This window comes from Oncorhynchus mykiss, chromosome 30, assembly GCF_013265735.2.
Source record: "Oncorhynchus mykiss isolate Arlee chromosome 30, USDA_OmykA_1.1, whole genome shotgun sequence".
Classification (NCBI taxonomy): Eukaryota; Metazoa; Chordata; class Actinopteri; order Salmoniformes; family Salmonidae; genus Oncorhynchus; species Oncorhynchus mykiss.
The window spans coordinates 13,708,486-13,734,702 of record NC_050570.1 but is presented as its reverse complement, the minus strand read 5'-3'; the positions used below and the strand labels follow the sequence as shown (position 1 = coordinate 13,734,702).

At 43.1% G+C, this 26,217-nt stretch overlaps 1 protein-coding gene across 1 annotated transcript in view; it reads left to right on the top strand.

The window, feature by feature from the left end:
* Window positions 1-26,217, top strand: part of LOC110521370 (RNA-binding Raly-like protein) — a 64,012-nt gene that overhangs the window by 1,957 nt on the left and 35,838 nt on the right. The window contains exon 2 of the mRNA XM_021598874.2: window positions 764-839. Within this exon, the coding sequence (XP_021454549.1) occupies window positions 764-839 (76 nt within the window). The remainder of the gene's footprint in view (window positions 1-763; window positions 840-26,217) is intronic.

Genomic DNA, 26,217 nt, shown 5'->3' with positions numbered 1-26,217 from the left:
TCATAAACAAGGCTGTCATGGGGTGTCATTTCTGTAAGGGTGGGCTTTGGGCCGCTGCCAGAGTCTGATGTATAGTGCGACTGCTGTTCAACATTGGGCTGTGTGCTGTGCCGGAGTCTGATTTACGACTGCTATTGGGCTGTGTAATGCTGCCTGCCATTTGGACAGAGATGTGCAGTCCTAAGTAGATAGTTGACACCTAAGTAGATATCAATGTCAAACTATCAAATTCTAGCAATAAACATTTATACTGCAATGTGTATGTTTGAATGAATTCTACATTTTGTTTGGACTGACAAGGGATGCTGGACGGACAGGTAGGGCAACAGGGAGGAAGTAGAGAGAGGGCCAGCTGCCTGTCAGTCAGGCCTCTGGGTGAAGTTGAGGGAGTATGGAGCGCTATAGTGTCAGTAGAAAAAAAATAAAGGAAGTACGGTGTCCCATGCCCTTTGAGAGAGAGAGAACTGCATTGACAGACAGCTACAAGTTGGAAGGAATGAAGCAACACAACTGTGAAAAGCTATTAATTTGACTCTGGCATACAGAGGGCAATTAGGCTCAGAGTCCTCTGGTTAATTTGTCCTTCTGTGAGAGTGTGTGTGTGTGTGTGCGTGCATCTGGCAGCCCACTCTGCTCACCTGTCCAACTCTATTCCAGTTTCCCCAGGGGTTTGCTTTACGAGGTCAACAGCTGTCCTAACACCTGACATTACTAAACCTCTAACTTAATGTGACTTTATAGCCGTCGTTGTATTGTGTTTCAGATAGGACCATGACTGGGGAACTGAGGACAAGCCGCCCAAAGGCAGGAACCAAGAGACCCAGGAGTGAGGCCTACAGGCGAGTCAAGGTTCAGCCTCATTAAGGGCATGAACCACACATTCCCTTATAGCCTTTACTGCTATGGGGTCATTCCATGAAATTAGTGCCTTTTGATATTTTAAGTATAAATTGTTCACCAATATTGAATCGTAAAAGCCTGTTATATTAAATGAGGTGCCCTTTAATATAGACCACATGGAGAAGTCAATCAATCAGATTATGAATATTAATGAAGTTTGTTTTTTTATATGTAAAATATATATATTTTGTGTATATATTTTCCTTTATTATATTCCCCTAACCCTATCATCCCTCCCCTAATTGGAGTAAACTCATGGACAACAACACTTAGTCTTCTACTTCCAGCTTATACATACTATATACATTTTACAGACACAGTATATTTTACAATAGTTCTCTCGTTTGTTTTTAGTCCCATCCTTCAACCCCTCCCATCTCTCTGAACAGTGAAAACCATCAAGTTTGGATTTCTATTTGCCATATATTTTTCAACTGTGCCCTGATGTTTCACAAACGTTCTGAATCCTTGTATTCTCATAGATTCTACATATTGCAAATTAAAGATGAACATTTTTACTAAGAGTATTATTATATTATTGATCGATTGACTATGACTTTTAAATCACCCAGCAGTGCTAACTCCAGGTAAATGTTGCAATTCTTCAGCCGTTCCTAAACCTGCGACCAAAAACAAGCTACATACTGTATGGACAGTACCAAAACAAATGATCTAATGATTCTGTCTCTTCAAGCTGAGATGGTTGTATCCTCCATATATACAACATTATATTGGTTGCAAGAATTTTGTATAATATCATTTTGTATAATAATTGAAATTGAAAAACTCTAATCAAGCATTCTTTTGTGTAACAGTTCATAAACCATGTGCCATGGAATTGGCACATTGAAAATCTCTTCCCAACTATTTTGCAATCTATATGGCACAGCTGTAAACGTTTTGGTCCTTAAATGAAACTGCTATACCTTTTTATGTATTACAATTTTCTTCAGTCAATTTTGGTCTTTAAAGGCCGACAGACAAGTTCCTTACTTTTTCCCTCTTCCACTTGCCTCTCCCATTTTTGCGGTAATGCTGCAAAAATGTAGGTTCTAATTTTGTGTAAAGCAGACATTTCCATATGTATTGAATAAAGTCTTACTAGCACCAAAATTCAGCATTTTGACATGACCCTCTGTGACTTCAAGGAAGATTTTAACCCACTCAACCCCAAGATTTTCACCATCATTGTTAAACCCTAGTTACTTTGTTTCTTTGAGAAAGTCATTTCTGAAGATTATTATTTATTTCAAGTGAATAGTGACTCACATACGCTATATATACAAAAGTATGTGGACACCCCTTCAAATGAGTGGATTCGGCTATTTCTGACACACCTGTTGCTGGCAGGTGTATAAAATCGAGTACACAGCCATGCATCTCCATAAACAAACATTGGCAATATAATGGCCTTATTGAAGAGCTCAGTGTCTTTCAATGTGGCATCGTCATAGGGTGCCACTTTTCCAACAAGTTTTTTTCCCTTTTTTGGGGGTTGTGTACTTTTTTGCCCCGATTTCAGTTTGTCAAATTTCAACCCTGCTAGAGCTGCCCCGGTTGCCAATCACCATATAAAGTCCACAGAAGAAGAAAACTATGTTTCCCCCCCTTTTTTTTTGTGGTGTACTTTTTTGCCCCGAAGTCAGTTCGTCAAATTTCTACCCTGCTAGAGCTGCCCTGGTCAACTGTAAGTGCTGTTATTGTGAAGTGGAAACGTCTAGGGGCAACAACGTCTCAGTCTCGAAGTGACAGGCCACACAAGCTCACAGAATGGGACTGCTGAGTGGTGAAGAGCGTAGCACATAAAAATCATCTGTCCTCGGTTGCAACACTTACTATCGAGTTCCAAACTGCCTCTGGAAGCAACATCAGCACAATAACTACTTGTTGGGAGCTTCATGAAATGGGTTTCCATGTCTGAGCGGGCGCACACAAGCCTAAGATCACCCTGCGTAATACCAAGCTGTGGCTGAAGTGGTGTAAATCTTTCCCCCATTGGACTCTGGAGCAGTGGAAACGCATTCTCTGGAGTGATGAATCACGCTTCACCATCTGGCAGTCCTAAAGACGAATCTGGGTTTGATGGATCAAATCAAATTGATTTATATAGCCCTTCTTACATCAGCTGATATCTCAAAGTGCTGTACAGAAACCCAGCCTAAAACCCCAAACGGCAAACAATGCAGGTGTAGAAGCACGGTGGCTAGGAAAAACTCCCTAGAAAGGCCAAAACCTAGGAAGAAACCTAGAGAGGAACCAGGCTATGAGGGGTGGCCAGTCCTCTTCTGGCTGTGCCGGGTGGATATTATAACAGAACATGGCCAAGATGTTCAAATGTTCATAAATGTGTTCATAAACCAGCATGGTCAAATAATAATCATCACAGTAGTTGTCGAGAGTGCAACAAGTCAGCACCTCAGGAGTAAATGTCAGTTGGCTTTTCATAGCCGATCATTAAGAGTATCTCTACCACTCCTGCTGTCTCTAGGGAGTTGAAAATAGCAGGTCTTGGACAGGTAGCACGTCCGGTGAACAGGTCAGGGTTCCATAGTTGCAGGCAGAACAGTTGAAACTGGAGCAGCACGGCCAGGTGGACTGCGGACAGCAAGGAGTCATCATGCCAGGTAGTCCTGAGGCATGGTCCTAGGGCTCAGGTCCTCCGAGAGAGAAAGAAATAAATAAAGAAAGAGAGAATTAGAGAGAGCATACTTAAATTCACACAGGACACCGGATAAGACAAGAGAAGTACTCCAGATATAACAGACTGACCCTAGCCCCCCGACACATAAACTACTGCAGCAGAAATACTGGAGGCTAAGACAGGAGGGGTCAGGAGACACTGTGGCCCCATCCGATGATACCCCCGGACAGGGTCAAACAGGCAGGATATAACCCCACCCACTTTGCCAAAGCACAGCCCCCACACCACTAGAGGGATATCTTCAACCACCAACTTATCATACTGAGACAAGGCCGAGTATAGCCCACAAAGATCTCCGCCACGGCACAACCCAAGGGGGCGGGGTTGTGGGGATGCCAGGAGAAAGCTACCTGCCACAATGCATAGTGCCACCTGTAAAGTTTGATGGAGGAGGAATAATGGTCTGGGGTAGTTTTTCATGGTTCGGGCTAGACCCCTTAGTTCCAGTGAAGGGAAATCTTAACGCTACAGCATAAAGTTCCTTCACTGGAACTAAGGAGTCTAGCCCGAACATTTTAGACGATTCTGTACTTCCAACTTTGTGGAACAGTTTCTGGAAGGTCCTTTCCTGTTTGAGCATGACAATGCCCCCATGCACAAAGCGAGGTCCATACAGAAATAGTTTGTCAAAATCAGTGTGGAAGAACTTGACTGGCCTGCACAGAGCCCTGACCTCAACCCCAAACAACTTTGGGATGAATTGGAACATTGACTGCGAGCCAGGCCTAATCGCCCAACATCAGTGCCCGACCTCACTAATGCTCTTGTGGCTGAATGGAAGCAAGTCCCCGCAGCAATGTTCCAACATCTAGAGGAATACCTTCCCAGAAGAGTGAAGGCTGTTATAGCACCAAAGGGGGCAACTCCATTTTAATGCCCATTTTAATGCCCATGATTCTGGAATGAGATGTTCGACGAGCAGGTGTCCACATACTTTTGTTAATGTAGTGTACATCTGTTCCTTGTTTTATTATGGTGAAACTATTCCTTTTAAAATATTTTTTTCAAAAGGAACATTGAACATCTATCTAATAATGAAATCATAGTGTAAAAGCAGGTGAGCTCGTTTTGGGCATTTGCTGGTGTTTTGTAGTGGAGAACTGAGTGGGCAACACTCCATTGAAGTGTGAAATAATTGTTGGAGTAGAGAACACACGATTTTGTGCGACTCAAAACGGGGAAAAATTCTACAAACTTGGTTCTATTTTTGACTCTTGACGTGGTTTTTAGGAGCATATACCCACGTGGGCGATTGAAAGATGAACTGAGGTTCACACTACAATCCAGTTGGTGGTGGTAATGCACCTTGAAGTTGGTTGCCTATCACCATATAAAGTCCACAGAAGAAGAAGAAGAAATTACTATGTTTTCCCATTTGATTTTTTTGGTGTGTACTTTTCTCTCCCAATTGGTAGCTACAGTCTTGTCCCGTCGCTGCAACTCCCCTATGGAGATGCGAAGGTCGAGAGCCACGCGTCCTCCGAAACACGACCATGCCAAGCCGCACTGCTCACTTAACCTGGAAGCCAGCCACATCCATGTGTCAGAGGTAACACAGTACGGTCAGCGTGCATGCGCCCGGCCTAACACATGGACATCCCGGCCGGCCAAACCCTCCCCTAACCCGGACGATGCTGGGCCAATTGTGCGCCGCCTCATGGATGTCCCAGACACGTCCAGCTGCGACACAGCCTGGGATCGAACCCAGGTCTGTAGTGATGCCTCTAGCACTGCGATGCAGTGCCTTAGACCGCTGTGCCACTCAGAAGGCCCTAGGTTTCCCTTTTTATCTGTGAAATAAATGTCGGAGCAGAGAACACATGATTTTGTGTGACTCAAAATGGGTCAAAATTCTACAAAGATCCAGAAAAAAGGACCTTGTGCATTTCAGGTAAAATAACTACCTGCGCCTGGTGTGGATGGACAAAATCAACATGGGTGCGATGGCGCATGAGGGTACCTGGTCTAGTCAGCATGTTACAGAGAGCGCGTTGTTTTGAGAGCAGAGAGGAGCAGAGAGGAAGAGCATCTTTATTCTATTTTCCCCTACTGTACTGTGCCATATTCATTGATTATGCGTTAGTACAATAGCTTTGGTCCAGTTTTTCTTAAGTACCCTTAAATTGTTGCTAGTGTTATTACTAAATTATCCTCTAAATTACACATGTTGCTTTTGCTTACATGGTGAATACAGTCAATGTAGATAGATTGCTAGCTAGAGTTTCTGCTTGCTGGTAGCTCCTTGACTTCATAAATCTTAGTAAAATCACTTGTGATGTCTAGTGGAGGCCATATGCAGCCAAAATGAACTTTATTTCTCATTATTTCAATTCACAAGATAGAATGATCGCGCAACGCTTCAGCCTTCAAAAATGTAACTTCTGCAATTCATGAGGCGGCAGGGTAGCCTAGTGGTTAGAGTGTTGGACTAGTAACCGGAAGGTTGTGAGTTCAAACCCCCGAGCTGACAAGGTACAAATCTGTCGTTCTGCCCTTGAACAGGCAGTTAACCCACTGTTCCCAGGCCGTCATTGAAAATAAGAATTTGTTCTTAACTGACTTGCCTGGTTAAATAAAGGTAAAATTAAAAAAAAAAAAATTAAAATGAGCTTGGATGCTGTCATTGGACATGATGAAACCCTAAAATAGACTCCCTAAATTTTATCAGCATATCGATTGCGCAACCAGGGGTGGAAAGACCTTGGATCATTGTTACTCTAACTTCCGCGACGCATATAAGGCCCTGCCCCGCCCCCCTTTCGGAAAAGCTGACCACGACTCCATTTTGTTGATCCCTGCCTACAGACAGAAACTAAAACAAGAGGCTCCCACGCTGAGGTCTGTCCAACGCTGGTCCGACCAAGCTGACTCCACACTCCAAGACTGCTTCCACCACGTGGACTGGGACATGATTCGGTGTGTGAGTTCATTAGAACGTGCGTTGAAGATGTCGTTCCCATAGCAACGATTAAAACATTCCCTAACCAGAAACCGTGGATTGATGGCAGCATTCGCGTGAAACTGAAAGCGCGAACCACTGCTTTTAATCAGGGGAAGGTGTCTGGTAACATGACCGAATACAAACAGTGCAGCTATTCCCTCCGCAAGGCTATCAAACAAGCTAAGCGTCAGTACAGAGACAAAGTAGAATCTCAATTCAACGGCTCAGACACAAGAGGCATGTGGCAGGGTCTACAGTCAATCACGGACTACAGGAAGAAATCCAGCCCAGTCACGGACCAGGATGTCCTGCTCCCAGGCAGACTAAACAACTTTTTTGCCCGCTTTGAGGACAATACAGTGCCACTGACACGGCCGGCAACGAAAACATGCGGTCTCTCCTTCACTGCAGCCGAGGTGAGTAAGACATTTAAACGTGTTAACCCTCGCAAGGCTGCAGGCCCAGACGGCATCCCCAGCCGCGCCCTCAGAGCATGCGCAGACCAGCTGGCCGGTGTGTTTACGGACATATTCAATCAATCCCTATACCAGTCTGCTGTTCCCACATGCTTCAAGAGGGCCACCATTGTTCCTGTTCCCAAGAAAGCTAAGGTAACTGAGCTAAACGACTACCGCCCCGTAGCACTCACTTCCGTCATCATGAAGTGCTTTGAGAGACTAGTCAAGGACCATATCACCTCCACCCTACCTGACACCCTAGACCCACTCCAATTTGCTTACCGCCCAAATAGGTCCACAGACGATGCAATCTCAACCACACTGCACACCGCCCTAACCCATCTGGACAAGAGGAATACCTATGTGAGAATGCTGTTCATTGACTACAGCTCGGCATTCAACACCATAGTACCCTCCAAGCTCGTCATCAAGCTCGAGACCCTGGGTCTCGACCCCGCCCTGTGCAACTGGGTACTGGACTTCCTGACGGGCCGCCCCCAGGTGGTGAGGGTAGGCAACAACATCTCCTCCCCGCTGATCCTCAACACTGGGGCCCCACAAGGGTGCGTTCTGAGCCCTCTCCTGTACTCCCTGTTCACCCACGACTGCGTGGCCACGCACGCCTCCAACTCAATCATCAAGTTTGCGGACGACACAACAGTGGTAGGCTTGATTACCAACAACGACGAGACGGCCTACAGGGAGGAGGTGAGGGCCCTCGGAGTGTGGTGTCAGGAAAATAACCTCACACTCAACGTCAACAAAACTAAGGAGATGATTGTGGACTTCAGGAAACAGCAGAGGGAACACCCCCCTATCCACATCGATGGAACAGTAGTGGAGAGGGTAGCAAGTTTTAAGTTCCTCGGCATACACATCACAGACAAACTGAATTGGTCCACTCACACAGACAGCATTGTGAAGAAGGCGCAGCAGCGCCTCTTCAACCTCAGGAGGCTGAAGAAATTTGGCTTGTCACCAAAAGCACTCACAAACTTCTACAGATGCACAATCGAGAGCATCCTGGCGGGCTGTATCACCGCCTGGTACGGCAACTGCTCCGCCCTCAACCGTAAGGCTCTCCAGAGGGTGGTGAGGTCTGCACAACGCATCACCGGGGGCAAACTACCTGCCCTCCAGGACACCTACACCACCCGATGTCACAGGAAGGCCATAAAGATCATCAAGGACATCAACCACCCGAGCCACTGCCTGTTCACCCCGCTATCATCCAGAAGGCGAGGTCAGTACAGGTGCATCAAAGCTGGGACCGAGAGACTGAAAAACAGCTTCTATCTCAAGGCCATCAGACTGTTAAACAGCCACCACTAACATTGAGTGGCTGCTGCCAACACACTGACACTGACTCAACTCCAGCCACTTTAATAATGGGAATTGATGGGAAATGATGTAAATATATCACTAGCCACTTTAAACAATGCTACCTTATATAATGTTACTTACCCTACATTATTCATCTCATATGCATACGTATATACTGTACTCTATATCATCGACTGTATCCTTATGTAATACATGTATCACTAGCCACTTTAAACTATGCCACTTTGTTTACATACTCATCTCATTTGTACATACTGTACTCGATACCATCTACTGTATCTTGCCTATGCTGCTCTGTACCATCACTCATTCATATATCCTTATGTACATATTCTTTATCCCCTTACACTGTGTACAAGACAGTAGTTTTGGAATTGTTAGTTAGATTACTTGTTGGTTATTACTGCATTGTCGGAACTAGAAGCACAAGCATTTCGCTACACTCGCATTAACATCTGCTAACCATGTGTATGTGACAAATAAAATTTGATTTGATTTGATTTTAACCTGAGCTCAGTGTAGCAGCTTTCATTGATTTCAAAGGAAGCAGTCCCTCACCTGCTGATGTCTGACGGCAATGTTGGACACCTGAAGACTATAGCGTAACAGTGCCATAACATGTCAACCCCTTTACCCATAGATAAATATTTTAACAATTAAACATTTTTGTGAAGCTTTCAGTTGCCTCACCCTGTTGCACACAACACACTTCCATTCCCCCTGTCAGAAGGGGATTCATGGCTGATTTAAGATGAAATCCGTCAACCTTGTTACTTTATTTAGAACTTAGTATGCACTTACTGTAGTTAGTTTTTCCTTTAATAACCATTTGAGATGGGAAACCTTGATTTTTATGAAGTTGAATATGTGCTCTTTATGGCAGAATGTTAAAATGAGGTGAAATCATTTTAAAAAATGTGTTCCACCAATTTGGTGCCTTTTGAGTGTAACGACCCCATAACTCATAGTGAAAGAACCATCTCCCAATTATGTCTAGACTTAGACAATGTATAATTACTTTAAAAAATGGCTGTTCTTATTTGAGGAAATGAGAGCCTCTGTCATTTCTCAACAGCAGTAGCAGTTTGTTGTTAAAGCAGTAGTTACCACAGTGCTATTGTTGTGGTATTCACTGTTGCTACACTACACGATTGGCCTTGCTGAATGTGACTCCATAATCTGTCTGGACACCCCAGGAGCAGGAGCAGCTGCTGCAGAGGAATGCCTTTGTCAGAATGATTCAATAAATCCCAGCCCACAGCTGGTTTATACTAGGTCTAACGACGTGTTTAAAGTGACGATCCTAAAGTTTGCATCTAAACACAGCTAGCCAACTGCTACCATTGCTGTTGCTACTGCTGTTGCTGCTACTGTGGTTACTTCTGTTGCTGCTACTGTGGTTACTGCTGTTGCTGCTACTGTTGCTACTGCAGTTGTTTCTACAGCTACTGTTGCTACTGCTGTTGCTGCTACTGTTGCTACTGCAGTTGTTGCTTCTTCTATGGTTGCTGCGACTGTTGCTACTGCTACTGTTGCTACTGCAGTTGTTGCTTCTGCTATGGTTGCTACTACTGTTGCTACTGCAGTTGTTGCTTCTGCTCAGGTCGCTGCTACTGTTGTTGCTACTGTTGCTACTACAGTTGTTCCTACTGTTGCTCCTACTGTTGCTTCTGCTATGGTTGCTGCTACTGTTGCTACTGCAGTTGTTCCTACTGTTGCTTCTGCTATGGTTGCTACTACTGTTGCTACTGCAGTTGTTGCTTCTGCTCAGGTCGCTGCTACTGTTGTTGCTACTGTTGCTACTGCAGTTGTTCCTACTGTTGCTCCTACTGTTGCTTCTGCTATGGTTGCTGCTACTGTTGCTACTGCAGTTGTTCCTACTGTTGCTTCTGCTATGTTTGCTGCTACTGTTGCTACTACAGTTGTTGCTTGTCATATGGTTGCTGCTACTGTTGCTACTGCAGTTGTTGCTTGTCATATGGTTGCTGCTACTGTTGCTAATGCAGTTGTTCCTATTGTTGCTGCTACTGTTGCTACTGCTATTGCAATTGTTGCTTCTGCTGCTTCTGTTGCTGCTGCTATGCATGCTACTGCCATGGTTGCTGTTACTGTTGCTACTGCAGTTGTTGCTTCTGCTATGGTTGCTACTACTGTTGCTACTGCAGTTGTTGCTTCTGCTCAGGTCGCTGCTACTGTTGTTGCTACTGTTGCTACTGCAGTTGTTCCTACTGTTGCTTCTGCTATGGTTGCTCCTACTGTTGCTACTGCAGTTGTTGCTTCTACTGTTGCTACTGCAGTTGTTGCTTCTGCTCAGGTCGCTACTACTGTTGTTGCTACTGTTGCTACTGCAGTTGTTGCTTCTGCTATGGTTGTTATGGTTTCTGCTACTGTTGCTGTTACGGCCCGGCTACACTATAGCCATAAGTGCGTCAGGCATTGCCGTCAGCTGTTGAAGAAATGCTTCCTTTGAAATCAATGAAAGCTGCTTCACTGCCTGCGTTGCGTCACTGTCCAAGGTCATTAATCGCAGAGGTTCCATTCTTGATGGCTGGCGCGCACATTAATTATATCTTGTGAATTGAAATAATGAGAAATAAAGTATATTTTGATTGCATATGGTCTCCTCTAGACACCACTGGTTATTTTACTAACATTTATGAAGTCAAGTATAGCAGCTTTCGTTGATTTCAAAGGAACCATTCCTTCAACGGCTGATGTCTGACGGCAACGCTGGACGCCTGATGGCTGTAGTGTAGCAGGGCCATTATAGTGGAGCTGAAGTGTTGCTGCTGCTGGAAAAACCAACTTAAATTAAATGTATCACTATCGCTGCAAGCAGACAAAGGATTATGGTGGTTTTGAAAATGTGATTATTCTTTGAAACTGTTATGGTGTGTGACCTATGCAGACCTAATTCCAGCCCCACAATAGCAGCCTCTACTCTTACGATTAAAATCTCACCATCACATCCTCTCTGGATGTTTTGTTGGCCTGTAAGGCTGGTTTAAAACAGCCATGCTACTGTGCACTATTATTTGGTGCAATGTCTCTACGTTTACATTTTTGGTTCTTGTAATGGGGCATAGTTAGTTTTCATTAGATGGGAGGAGAGACAACAGGCAGAGAAGAGCAGGCTAAGTGAGGCATGGACGCCCATACAGCTGCTGGGCGATGCAGTACAGTACTCCCTCCGTTTCTCCATTCCTCTCTCGCTGTTTGTCAGCACCTTGGCTCCCCTCATCCTCTCCTCCCCTCCTCCTCCTCCTCCCTTCTCCTACCTACCTGCACCTCTACCACACTCCACTAAAATCCAGGTAGCAGGTAATAGACCCTATCAGATATTTATGTAGTTGGTGCTGTATGTTAACAATTATAAACTGGGTGTTTCGAATGCTGATTGGCTGAAAGCCGTGGTATATCAGACCGTATACCATGGGTATGACAAAACATGTATTTGTACTGTTCTAATTGCATTTGTAACCAGCTTATAATAGCAATAAGGCACCTCTGGGGTTTGTGGTATATGGCCAATATACCAAGACTAAGGGCTGTATCCAGGCACTCTGTGTTGCGTCTTGCATAAAAACAGCCCTTAGCCGTGGTATATTGGCCAAATACATTATCCCCCCCGTGCCTTATTGCTTAAATATACATGGGTTCTAACTTGAAAAATGATTTGTTAGTTTACAATTGCACAATTTATGCTACCTGCATATAAAAACCAGGAAGACTGCCGGAAATGCCCGAACGCAAGATTGTAATTTTGATGACTCACATGCTGACCACACTGCTTGCGTCGCAAAACAAAGGTACACATTCATGTTATTCAATCATTGCATCCACACCGCTCGTGCGTGCCAACGAGTGTCTGCGTTGCCAAGTGCTAAAATAGAAGTCAATTCTATTTGTGACGCTGAACGGGGTTCAAGTCCTGCCTCTCCCATCTCCTCATTGGTTTATAGAAGCATATACCCACGTGCCATCTCCTCATTGGTTATACCCACGTGGGTGATTGAAAGATGAACTGAGGTCTTTCCGTCAGTTGTGGTAATACACCTTATTTTGAAAGTTAGATGCCAATCGCCATATAAAGTCCAAAGAAGAAAAAGTCTGGAAGGAGGAGAGATGACTAGAAACGGTTGACCGTCTACTGCTAGCTTGCTAGACCCGGTCTGCTAACTGCTAGCTTGCTTCCCCCGGTCTGCTAACTACTAGCTCGTTAGCCCCGGCCTACTAACTGCTAGCTTATTAGCCCCGGCCTGCTAACTGTCTGAATCACCGTATCTCCAGCCAGCCCAACCACTCACTGCACCCATATGATCAATTGGCTACGCATGCATCTCTATAATATCAATATGCCTCTCCATTACTGTCCTGGTTAGTGATTACTGTCTAATTTCACTGTAGATCCTCTGCCCTGCTCAACATGCCTTAACCAACCATGTTGTTCCACCTCCTACATATGCAATGACATCACCTGGTTTAAACGTCTCTAGAGACTATATATCATTACTCAATGCCTAGGTTTACCTCCAATGTACTCACATCCTACCTTACCTTTGTCTGTAACCTATGCCATCGTGCCCAGAAACATGCTCCTTTTACTCTCTGTTCCCAACTTGTTAGACGGCTAGTTCGTATAACCTTTAGCTGTACCCTTATCCTACTTCTCTTCTGTTCCTTTGGTGATGTAAAGGTTAATCCAGGTCCTGCAGTCCCTAGCTCCACTCCCACTCCCCAGGTGCTCTCATTTGTTGACTTCTGTAACTGTAAAAGCCTTGGTTTCATGCTTGTGAACATTAGAAGCCTACTCGGTAAGTTTGTTTTACTCACTGCTGTAGCACACTCTGCCAACCCGGATGTCCTAGCCGTGTCTGAATCCTGGCTTAGGAAGACCACCAAAAACCCTGAAATCTCCATCCCTAACTATAACATTTTCCGCCAAGGGGGCGGTGTTGCAATCTACTGCAGAGATACAGTTCTGTCTTACTATCCAGGTCTGTACCCAAACAATTCGAGCTTCTACTTCTAAAAATTCTCTCACTGTTGCTGCTTGCTATAGATCGCCCTCGACACCATATGTGAATTGATTGCCCTGCATCTATCTTCTGAGCTCGTGCTACTAGGTGACCTAAACTGGGACATGCTTAACACCCCGACCATCCTACAATCTAAGCTTGATGCCCTCAATCTCACACAAATGATCAATGAACCTACCAGGTACAACCCCAAATCTGTAAACATGGGCACCCTCATAGACTAACTAACTCGCCCTCCAAATACACCTCTGCTGTTTTCAATCAAGATCTCAGAGATCACTGCCTCATTGCCTGCATCCGTAATGGCTTTGCGATCAAACGACCACCCCTCATCACTGTCAAACGCTCCCTAAAACACTTCTGCTAGCAGGCCTTTCTAATCGACCTGGCCGGGGTATCCTGGAATGACATTGACCTCATCCCGTCAGTAGAGGATGCATGGTTATTCTTTAAAAGTGCCTTCCTCACCATCTTAAATAAGCATGCCCCATTCAAAATATGTAGAACTAGGAATAGATATAGTCCTTGGTTCACTCCAGACCTGTCTGCCCTTGACCAGCACAAAAACATCCTGTGGCGTACTACATTGGCATCGAATAGCCCCCGTGATATGCAACTTTTCAGGGAAGTTAACAACAAATATACACAGGCAGTTAGGAAAGCTAAGGCTAGCTTTTTCAAACAGAAATTTGCATCCTGTAGTACAAACTCAAAAAAGTTCTGGGACACTGTAAAGTCCATGGAGAATATGAGCACCTCCTCCCAGCTGCTCACTGCTCTGAGGCTAGGAAACACTGTTACCACCGATAAATCCACTATAATTGAGAATTTCAATAAGCATTTCTCTACCGCTGGCCATGCTTTCGACCTGGCTACCCCTACCCTGGTCAACTGCCCGGCACCCTCCACAGCAACCCGCCCAAGCCCCCACCATTTCTCCTTCACCCAAATCCAGATAGCTGATGTTCTGAAAGAGCTGCAAAATCTTTACCCCTACAAATCAGCATGGCTAGACAATCTGGACCCTCTCTTTCTAAAATGATCTGTCAAAATTGTTGCAACCCCTATTACTAGCCTGTTCAACCACTCTTTCGTATCGTCTGAGATTCCCAAAGATTGAAAAGCTGCCGCTGTCATTCCACTCTTCAAAGGGGGTGACACTCTAGACCCAAACTGCTACAGACCTATATCTATCCTATACTGTCTTTCTAAGGTATTCGAAAGACAAGTTAACAAACAGATTACCGACCATTTGAATCCCACCATACCTTCTCCGCTATGCAATCTGGATTCAGAGCTGGTCATGGGTGCACCTCAGCCACTCTCAAGGTCCTAAATGATATCATAACCGCCATCGATAACAGACAATACTGTGCAGCCGTATTCATTGACCTGGCCAAGGCTTTCGACTCATTTCGACTCATTCATCACCACAGTCTTATCGGCAGACTCAACAGCCTTGTTTCCTCCAATAACTGCCTCGCCTGGTTCACCAACTACTTCTCTGAGTTCAGTGTGTCAAATCGGAGGGCCTGTTGTCCGGACCTCTGGCAGTCTCTATGGGGGTGCTACAGGGTTCAATTCTTGGGCCGACTCTCTTCTCTGTATACATCAATGATGTCGCTCTTGTTGCTGCTGATTCTCTGATCCACCTCTACACAGATGACACCATTCTGTATACTTCTGGCCCTTTTTTGGACACTGTGTTAACTAACCTCCAGACGTGCTTCAATGCCATTACAACTCTCCTTCCGTGGCCTCCAACTGCTCTTAAATGCAAGTAGAGCTAAATGAATGCTCTTCAACCAATCGCTGCCGCCCGTCCAGCATCACTACTCTGGATGATTCGGACTTAGAATATGTGGACAACTACCTATTTGTCTGGTTAGATTGTAAACTCTACTTCCAGACTCACATTAAGCATCTCCAATCCAAAATTAAATCTAGAATCGGCTTCCTATTTCGCCACAAAGCATCCTTCACTCATGCTGCCAAACATACCCTCGTAAAACTGACCATCCACCGATCCTCGATTTCGGCGATGTAATTTACAAAATGGCCTTCAACACTCTACTCAACAAACTGGTATGCAGTCTATCACAGTGCCATCCGTTTTGTCACCAATATACTACCCACCACTACGACCTGTACCCTCTCGTTGGCTGGCTCTCGCTTCATACTTGTTGCCAAACCCACTGGCTCCAGGTCATCTACAAGTCTCTGCTAGTTAAAGCCCCGCCTTGTCTCAGCTCACTGGTCACCATAGCAGCACCCACCCATAGCACGCACTCCAGCAGGTATATTTCACTGGTCACCCCCAAAGCCAATTCCTCCATTGGCCCCCTCTCCTTCCAGTTCTCTGCTGCCAATGGCTGGAACGAACTGAAAAAAATCACTGAAGCTGGAGACTCAGATCTCCCTCACTAACTTTAAGCACCAGCTGTCAGAGAAGCTCACAGATCACTGCACATAGCCCAACTGTAAATACCCCATCCAATCTACCTCATCCCCATACTGTATTTATTTATTTATCTTGCTCCTTTGCACCCCAGTATATCTACTTGCAAATTCATCTTTTGCACATCTGTCACTCCAGTGTTTAATGTCTATATTGTAATTACCTCGCCACCACGGCCTATTTATTGCCTTTAACCCCCTTATATTACCTCATTTGCACTCACTGTATATAGACTTTTTGATATTTTTTTTTATCCTGTATTATTGACTATGTTTTGTTTATTCCATGTGTAACTCTGTGTTGTATGTGTCGAATTGCTATGCTTTATCTTGGCCAGGTCGCAGTTGAGAATTTGTTCTCAACTAGCCTACCTGGTTAAATAAAGGTGAAATAAAAATAAATAAAATATATAATTAGTTTATATAATTTGTTTTGATATTTCAACCTGCGTGTCGTGATCACGTTTGGTGTTGGGGTATGGTGTCACACGGTAAGCTTGTGCTCACCAAGTTGTACTAGTTTTAGTATGGAAAACAGCTGGGAGGGTGTTTCTACAATATTCACATCATATTGATACAATTACAATCTCAATAGAATAAAAATCTAATTTTGTCATTTACATTGAGTGAAAAATATATTTGAGCGAACATTATCAAGCCAGCAGCAGATGAAAATGAATTCTCTCCTCCCACTATCGCCGGTTTTAGCTTGCGGCTATCATTGTCTAACCAACTAGCTTTAGGATATTTACTAGTCCATACCAGTGACAAATGTGGCTATGTTATCAACAAGTGGCAATACACATACAATATAGCTAACTAGATTTGCCAGCTAGAAAGAAACAGCCACAAAATAATTCAGAATCAGAGGAACAGTAAAGCTAGCTATAGCAAGCTAACGTTAGCTGATGCCTCTTCAACAAGAAGCAACTGTGACAACATTGATCCTAAGATCAAAAAGTAAACTTTCCCATAGAAAAAAATCCACAATCCAACCCTCCCAGATTCGTGATCAGATCAATGACCAAAGCGTTGCATTTCAATTTAGCCCGCAGGCAGGCTCTATTAGAAATTCCCATGGCGCCACAGACACCATCCAACCAGCCACTCACAAACACACAGAGACAGCCAGCGGCTCCCAAAAGACAACTCATGAGGCAAGCTCCAGAAATACATTTTCCGATTGAGCAAAATCCACAATTCACACCTCTAAAGAAAACCTGGCTCCTTTCGCCTAAATGCCACCAGGTCCACGATCGACTGAATACATGGCCAAAGCTTCGAATGTTGCTTTAGTCCGCCATCCACACACATAGCTAGACACACACACACGCGCGGTTTCGGGCCCCAGCCACAAGCCTCTATAGAGAAACATTAACCTCCATCGCGACCAAAGCTACTATTTTCCTATAGGCTTGTTCTGCAGTGCATTTGTAAAGTATTCAGTATTCTATTTATGTTCCATCAGACCAGAGGACATTTCTCAAAAAAGTACAATCTTTGTCCCCATGTGCATTTGCAAACCGTAGTCTGGCTTTTTTATGGCGGTTTTGGAGCAGTGGCTTCTTCCTTGCTGAGCGGCCTTTCAGGTTATGTCGATATAGGACTCGTTTTACTGTGGATATAGATACTTTTGTACCTGTTTCCTCCAGCATCTTCACAAGGTCATTTGCTGTTGTTCTGGAATTGATTTGCACTTTTCACACTAAAGTACATTCATCTCTAGGAGACAGAACGCGTCTCCTTCCTGAGCGGTATGACGGCTGCATGGTCCCATAGTGTTTATACTTGCGTACTATTGTTTGTACAGATGAACATGGTAACTTCTTGCTCCCAAGGATGAACCAGACTTGTGGAGGTCTACAATGTTTTTCTCATGTCTTGGCTGATTTCTTTAGATTTTTCCCATGATGTCAAGCAAAGAGGCACTGAGTTCGAAGGTAGGCCTTGAAATACATCCACAGGCACACCTCCAATTGACTCAAATGATGTCAATTAGCCTATCAGAAGCTTCTAAAGCCATGACATAATTTTCTGGAATTTTCCAAGCTGTTTAAAGGCACAGTCAACTTAGTGTGTGTAAACTTCTGACCCACTGGAATTGTGATACAGTGAATTATAAGTGAAATAATCTGTCTGCAAACAATTGTTGGAAAAAGTACTCATGTCTTGCACACAGTAGATGTCCTAACTGACTTGCCAAAACTATAGTTTGTTAACAAGAAATGTGTGGAGTGGTTGAAAAACGAGTTTTAATGACTCCAACCTAAGTATATGTAAACTTCCGACTTCAACTGTAGAATTGTTCTTCCACTTCGACATTGTAGAGTATTTTGTGTAGATCGATGACCAAAAAACAAACAATTAAATCCATTTTAATCCCACTTTTTAACACAATAAAATGGGGGAAAAGTCAAGCGGTGTGAATACTTTCTGAAGGCACTGTACATTTGTATTGTGTTTAACCTGTATGGTGTTTAACACACACACACACACCACACACACGCACACATAAATAAACTTACTGTTTCCAGCAGAATTTACATTTTAGTGAAGCAGAACAATGCCTGGAGAAAGATATCATACACATTTTGTTTATTTAATTGCATTCAGTTGATAACCATGATATTTTTACCGGTTATGTTAGGTGCCTGGAATGTGTGGCTGGTGTTTTTTGCCCTGCAACAGTCTGGTCTCACGCCTCATCTCTTCTGTTCCTCAGATAAACTCATCAGAGACTTGGTGTTTCAACTTTCTGTCTGCATTTTAAATGACCTCCCACTGGACTCTTTTCATATTTTACATAGAGGCTTTCAAAGAAAGACAGTTTGCATCCATATTCATAAGTTTGACACAGTAGTTCAGAAGCAAAGATGAGAGGACTTGGTCTCCCATGTGACTTGGCTGGACTGTTTTTTGCTGTTGGGGCTGTTTTTGTGTGTTTTTTTCTTGTTTATGTTTGTTTGTGTGTGTGTATGAGTGTAAGATTGGATATAATGTATTGGGCATAACCTCAAGGCTGTTTGGATCAGTCATCTGTCTATATTATTACACCATGCTAGTTGTGAATGACACACACACATCCTCTATTACAACGACCTTGGCATGCTCGTTTTCTACCTCTCTGCACCCGCCAATGCTACTCTCCTCTAAGTGTATTCCTGTAACCATCCTCCCCAGACACCAGCTTTCCACATCATCGCATTTTATTTATTTCTATTTTTTTATTTCATTTTTTATTTAACCTTTATTGTGACATGGAGTTGTCATGACGTTGCCCTCTTTGAGTACAGTGAGCACCATCCCCCGCTGTCTGCTTCTACAACCAGCCTGCTGTGGTCAGAGGTCGTAAATTCCTGAGAAGACCTCATGGACACACAGTATTAGAGAGAGGGTAAACTTTCACAGAGGACAAAGGAAATCCTTCCACCTCACAGAACGTGAGGTACGAACAAATTTCATGTTCCAGAGAAAGTGTAAAATATCGGTGAAGAATCCAGCTACGAACTGGTCCGTTTGTCACAACTTGGGAAGCTCATGGGAGACGGTGTGGCCACATTACCATAACGCTGTTTATATAATAGCCTCAGATATGAGGTTTACATCTAATTGTTGTATAAGATGAATGAGTGAGGATGATTGTGGACTGTTTAATGAAGAAAAATACAATTCCCTTTTGATTTGAACTAAATCAGAGGACCGCCCCTGAGCCCAGTTAGGGTCAGACATCCTGGGACAGCCATCTTCTGAACAAAACCCAACTTTGAGAAATTATCACCAGACCAAGCTTACCTCAATTACGAGAGGGCTAAAGGTGTAGACCATTGCTGAGTCTTTTTAACCATACCACGTGGTTAAACTCTTAGACTATCGATACCGACAGAATGAGAACAAGTCTTTGATACTAATTACTAGTCTGCAGCTAGGATTTCGGCATCATTGAACGCGAAGAAAGACAACCGCCAAAACAACCATTCTATAACGAATGTCATTTTGAATTATCCCCTCTAACCGAGAGAGAGGGAGAGAGACGGACAATTTTGCAAAAAATACTTTTCACCAGCGATCAAGATGACACACTGAGCGTAAATATATATATTGATTGCAATTGTTCCCGAATGAGTGAGCGTTCATGTGTAAGGCATTAGCATTTTAATTGTTATAATTAACTGTAGGGACTTCTTAATCGACTGACTACCCATTGCCCCTTTGTCTAACAAGCTGCCATGCCTGTTCAGCCCACTAGGGCACATTCTATCATTTCATGTAACCATATCTACTGTTTGTTAATGAATTTCTGTGAATTACTTAGTTAGTAATAAATAAATTATTTAAGACAATTGATGTATGGATGACTCATAGTAAAGACTGGATTCATGCAGATAACCAACAATTTACGATGTTTAGAATGAAACTAACGTGAGGTAAAATAAATACATAATTAATCAGAAGACTATTGATCAGATATGAAAATATCTGAAAGGTTATATTGGGAAATTATAACTTTGTAATCTGAATACTTTCCTTGGTGCCCCAACTTCCTAGTTAATTACAGTTACATGATTATTCAGTTTAATCGAGTAACTAATTACAGAGAATCTTTGATAAAAACAAAGTCTTTAGTTTAATGATAGTAAAGACACGACAGAGTCATGCTGAGACCATGTTCTCTTTTACAGATGAGCCCTGTATACACATTAATACACATCAATACACATCAATATTCACATAATGTCAAGTAGCAGCCATGTGACCAATACAATTTGATTTGATGAACTGTGTCATGTTAACACTGTAGGACAGTGTTTCCCACAGGGTTATTTCACTATTCAGGCTACTGTATCAATCAGTCATTCGTTCATGCCATCACACAGCATACGAAACATGCATGCTTTGAAATGCAATCAAGCATTTTAGTTTTAAAATTAAATAACAAAGGGAGCTTTGAATAATTAGACCCAAACAATAAATAAACCGCAATTCACAAATGCATGCAACTGTTTTTAGTCTGCTATTATAAAGGCTTTATATATATATATATATGTATTGTTAGAACAGACTCTGGTACACTTATTTATCAGTCAAAAGTTTGGACACACCTATTCATTCCAGGGTTTTTCTTTTTTTTTTTTTTACAATTTTCTACATTGTAGAATAATAGTGAGGACATAAACTATTAAACATATGGAATCATATAGTATCCAAAAAAGTGTTCAACAAATCAAAATATATTTCATATTTGAGATTCTTCAAAGTAGCCACCCTTTGCCTTGATGACAGCTTTGCACACTCTTGGAATTCTCTCAACCATCTTCATGAGGTAGTTATGAGGTAGTTAATGGAATGCATTTCCATTAATAGGTGTGCCTTGTTAAAAGTTCATTTCTGGAATTTCTTTCCTTCTTAATGCGTTTGGGCCAATCAGTTGTGTTGTAACACGGTATAGAGACAATAGCCCTATTTGGTAAAAGACCAAGTCCATATTATGCAAAGAGCCGTCACGGCCGTCAAAAGAAGAGGACCAAAGTGCAGCGTGGTGAGCGTACATTTCTCTTTTTATTTAAAATGTTGCCAACAAAACAAGAAACGAAAAACAACCGTGAAGCTTACAGGGCTAAGTGCCACTAACAAAGATAACTACCCACACTGAAAGGAGGAAAAAAGGGCTACCTAAGTATGATTCCCAATCAGAGACAACGATAGACAGCTGTCCCTGATTGAGAAATCATACCCGGCAGAAACATAGAAAACAAAACATAGAAACACATCACACCCTGACCTAACCAAATAGAGAAATAAAACGGCTCTCTAAGGTCAGGGCGTGACAAATAGTCCATCATTACTTTAAGACATGAAGGTCAAGTGCTATGATGAAACTGGCTCTCATGAGGACCGCCACTGGAAAGGAAGACTCAGAGTTACCTGCAGAGGATAAGTTCATTAGAGATAACTCAATCTCAGATTGCAGCCCAAATAAATTCTTCACAGATTTCAAGTAACAGACCCATCTCAACATCAACTGTTCAGAGGAGACTGCATGAATCAGGCCTTCATGGTCAAATTGCTGCAAAGAAACCACACCAATAATAAGAAGAGCCTTGCTTGGGCCAAGAAACTTGAGCAATGGGCATTAGACCAGTACAAAGTTTTTCGGTTCCAACTGCCGTGTCTTTGTGAGACACAGAGTAGGTGAACGGATGATCTCCGCATGTGTGGTTCCAATCGTGAAGCAGGAGGAGGTGAGATGGTGTGGGGTTGCTTTGCTGGTGATACTGTCTGATTTATTTAGAATTCAAGGCACACTTAACCACCATGGCTACTACAGCATTCTGCAGCGATACGCCATCCCATCTGGTTTGCACTTAGTGGGACTATCATTTGTTTTTCAACAGGACAATGACCCAAAACACACCTCCAGGCTGTGTAAAGGCTATTTGACCAATAAGGAGTGATGGAGTGCTGCATCAGATGACCTGGGCTCCACAATCACCCGACCACAACCCAATTGAGATGGTTTGGGATGAGTTGGACCATGGAGTGAAGGAAAACCAGCCAACAAGTGCTCAGCATATGTGGGAACTCCTTCAAGACAGTTAGAAAAGCATTCCTCATGAAGCTGTTTGAGAGAATGCCAAGAGTGTGCCAAGCTGTCATCAAGGCAAAGGGTGGCTACTTTGAAGAATCTAAAATATATTTTGATTTGTTTAACACTTCTTTGGTTACTACATGATTCCATATGTATTATTTCATGAGTAGGCGTGTCTACACTTTTGACTGGTACTCTACATGTTTCACGTAAAGAGAGCAAGGGTTGAGGGAATAGGGAATGTTTTTCCTAAACAAATTAGGAATTTAAGTAACATAACTTTTCAGTCAGAAACAAGTAAGAAACTAATTGGCTGAAGTGCTTCAGCACGGACAGCGCAATAAATACTTGCTGTGCTGTGGTGCCTTTTCGCAGCAGTAGGGAGAAGAGCGAGATAACGTGCGCCAGTCACACAGGCACTCACTGTCATTTTTTTTAACACAGTATGACCATCTGGCTTTTTATTGAGTCATTTGTGTGTCTTAATGATTTAATCAAACAGTGTGCTTAAAGCATCAGACAAGCTCAGTGCATATGCAGTTGATTTTATTAAACACACAGGGTGTGTTTGTCTATCTATGGAAAAATAACTTTAAACATTTCGACCAATCGATTGGTTGAAAGAACAGGAACAGTTTTTTTTTTTAGTCGGGGATAGCCTTAGTTTCTCAACTCTGGTCCTCGAGTACCCCCAACAGTACACATTTTTGTCATGGCCCCGGACAAGCACACCTGATTCAACTTGTCAACTAATCACCAAGCCCTTGACAAGTTTAATCCGGTGTTTTTGTCAGGGGCAACAACTAAATTGTGTTTTGTTGGAGGTACTGGAGGACCGGAGTTAGGAAACCCTGTTGTAGGAGATAACACCCAGCTCGCTGCAGAACACCCAGTAGTCTGATTGTGTTATGTATTAGGCATTGGTCTCCGTGTCTCAGAGAACCTCCATCTTATCCCAGTTAGATCTTCCATAACACCCAACCCCTCAGGAGGGACACTATACTAGAGCTCAACAACTAGTGTATTCCTCTTTATACACTGTATTTTAGTGAGTGCATTAAAAACACAATTCCAATACCTTTCCTGTGGCTTGGCCCTCGTCTCCTCATAATCCTCAATCCCAGTCACGTAGTGCCATTTCCTCCATAAACACTGACTCCAAATCAAAAGGCAAGCATCATGAACCCAGGAAACTGATGCATGTTTCATAGGAACATCTATTGAGGCCAGAAGAATGGAAAGCAATGGGAGAAATCCACATACTGAGTAGAGTTCTATTGCTGCAAATGTTGATCATTATCTCTGTTGTGACTTGTGACTGCTTTCTCTCTCTCAGGGAACTGAGAAATACAAATCAAATTGTATTCGTCACATGCGCCAAATACCACAGGTGTTTCACCTTACAGTGAAACGCTTACTTACGAGCCCCTAACCAACAATGCAGTTAACAAAAAAAAAATATATATAAAGAAATTACGAATAAGAAATATAAGTAACAAGTAATTAAAGAGCAGCAGTAAAATAACAATAGGGAGACTATATACAGGGGGGTACCGGTACAGAGTCAATGTGCGGGGGCAACTGTTAGTCGAGATAATTGAGGTAATATGTACATGTAGGTAGAGTTATTAATGTGACTATGCATAGATGATAACAACAAAGAGTAGCAGAGGTGTAAAAGAGGGGGGGGGGGGGGGTCTGGAGTCTATGACTAGGGTGGCTGGAGTATTTGACAATTTTTAGGGCCTTCCACTGACACCGCCTGGTATAGAGGTCCTGGATGGCAGGAAGCTTGGCCCCAGTGATGTACTGGGCCGTACGCACTACCCTTTGTAGTGCCTTGCGGTTGGAGGCCGAGCAGTTGTCATACCAGGCAGTGATGCAACCCGTCAGGATGCTCTCGATGGTGCAGCAGTAAAACCTTTTGAGGATCTGAGGACCCAAGCCAAATCTTTTCAGTCTCCTGAGGGGAAATAGGTTTTGTCGTGCCCGCTTCACGACTGTCATGGTGTGCTTGGACCAGGTTAGTTTGTTGGTGATGTGGACACCAAGGAACTTGAAGCTCTCAACCTGCTCCACTGCAGCTCCGTTGATGAGAACGGGGGCGTGCTCGGTCCTCTTTTTCCTGTAGTCCACAATCATCTCCTTTGTCTTGATCACATTGAGGGAGAGGTTGTTGTCCTGTTACCATACAGTACTTATACAGAGGTTTTGTGGATGGAGGAGAAAAGACAGTGACAGTTATCTGAGTTGTAAACTATATAGCACTGTACCCAATAGTTATGGTTGTGTTTGTCTGAGCTAGGGGGAAACAGTGCCTATAGAGTGCTTATTTGGCACAGATGGATTGTGCAGCTTAAGGGTTCGCCACAGAAATGAGGCCAATTTTCTCTCCTTCCCTCCTAGAATAACTCACTCTAGCTGGGCAATCTATTGATTTGCACTTTTCGCACCAAAGTACGTTCATCTCTAGGAGACAGAATGCGTCTCCTTCCTGAGCGGTATGACGGTCCCATGGTGTTTATACTTGCGCACTATTGTTTGTACAGATGAACGTGGTACCTTTAGGCTTTTGAAAATTGCTCCCAAGGATGAACCAAACTTATGGAGGTCTACAATTTATTTTCAGAGGTCTTGGCTAATTTCTTTTGATTTCCCAATGGTGTCAAGCAAAGAGGCGCCGAGTTTGAAGGTATGCCTTGAAATACATCCATAGCCTATCCATACATCCATAACCAATCAGAAGCTTCTAAAGCCATGACATAATTTTCTGGAATTTTCCAAGCTGTTTAAAGGCACAGTCAACTTAGTGCGTGTCTTCTTCTGACCCACTGGAATTGTGATACAGTGAATTTTAAGTGAAATAATCTGTCTGTAAACAATTACTTGTGTCATGCAGAAAGTAGATGTCCTAACCGACTAAAGAAATTGTGGAGTGGTTGAAAAACAAGTTTTAATGACTCCAACCTAAGTGTATATGCATACTTCCAACTTCAACTGTATATACAGTGCCTTGCGAAAGTATTCGGCCCCTTGAACTTTGCGACCTTTTGCCACATTTCAGGCTTCAAACATAAAGATATAAAACTGTATTTTTTTGTGAAGAAACAACAAGTGGGACACAATCATGAAGTGGAACGACATTTATTGGATATTTCAAACTTTTTTAACAAATCAAAAACTGAAAAATTGGGCGTGCAAAATTATTCAGCCCCTTTACTTTCAGTGCAGCAAACTCTCTCCAGAAGTTCAGTGAGGATCTCTGAATGATCCAATGTTGACCTAAATGACTAATGATGATAAATACAATCCACCTGTGTGTAATCAAGTCTCCGTATAAATGCACCTGCACTGTGATAGTCTTAGAGGTCCGTTAAAAGCACAGAGAGCATCATGAAGAACAAGGAACACACCAGGCAGGTCCGAGATACTGTTGTGAAGAAGTTTAAAGCCGGATTTGGATACAAAAAGATTTCCCAAGCTTTAAACATCCCAAGGAGCACTGTGCAAGCGATAATATTGAAATGGAAGGAGTATCAGACCACTGCAAATCTACCAAGACCTGGCCGTCCCTCTAAACTTTCAGCTCATACAAGGAGAAGACTGATCAGAGATGCAGCCAAGAGGCCCATGATCACTCTGGATGAACTGTAGAGATCTACAGCTGAGGTGGGAGACTCTGTCCATAGGACAACAATCCTATTGCACAAATCTGGCCTTTATGGAAGAGTGGCAAGAAGAAAGCCATTTCTTAAAGATATCCATAAAAAGTGTTGTTTAAAGTTTGCCAC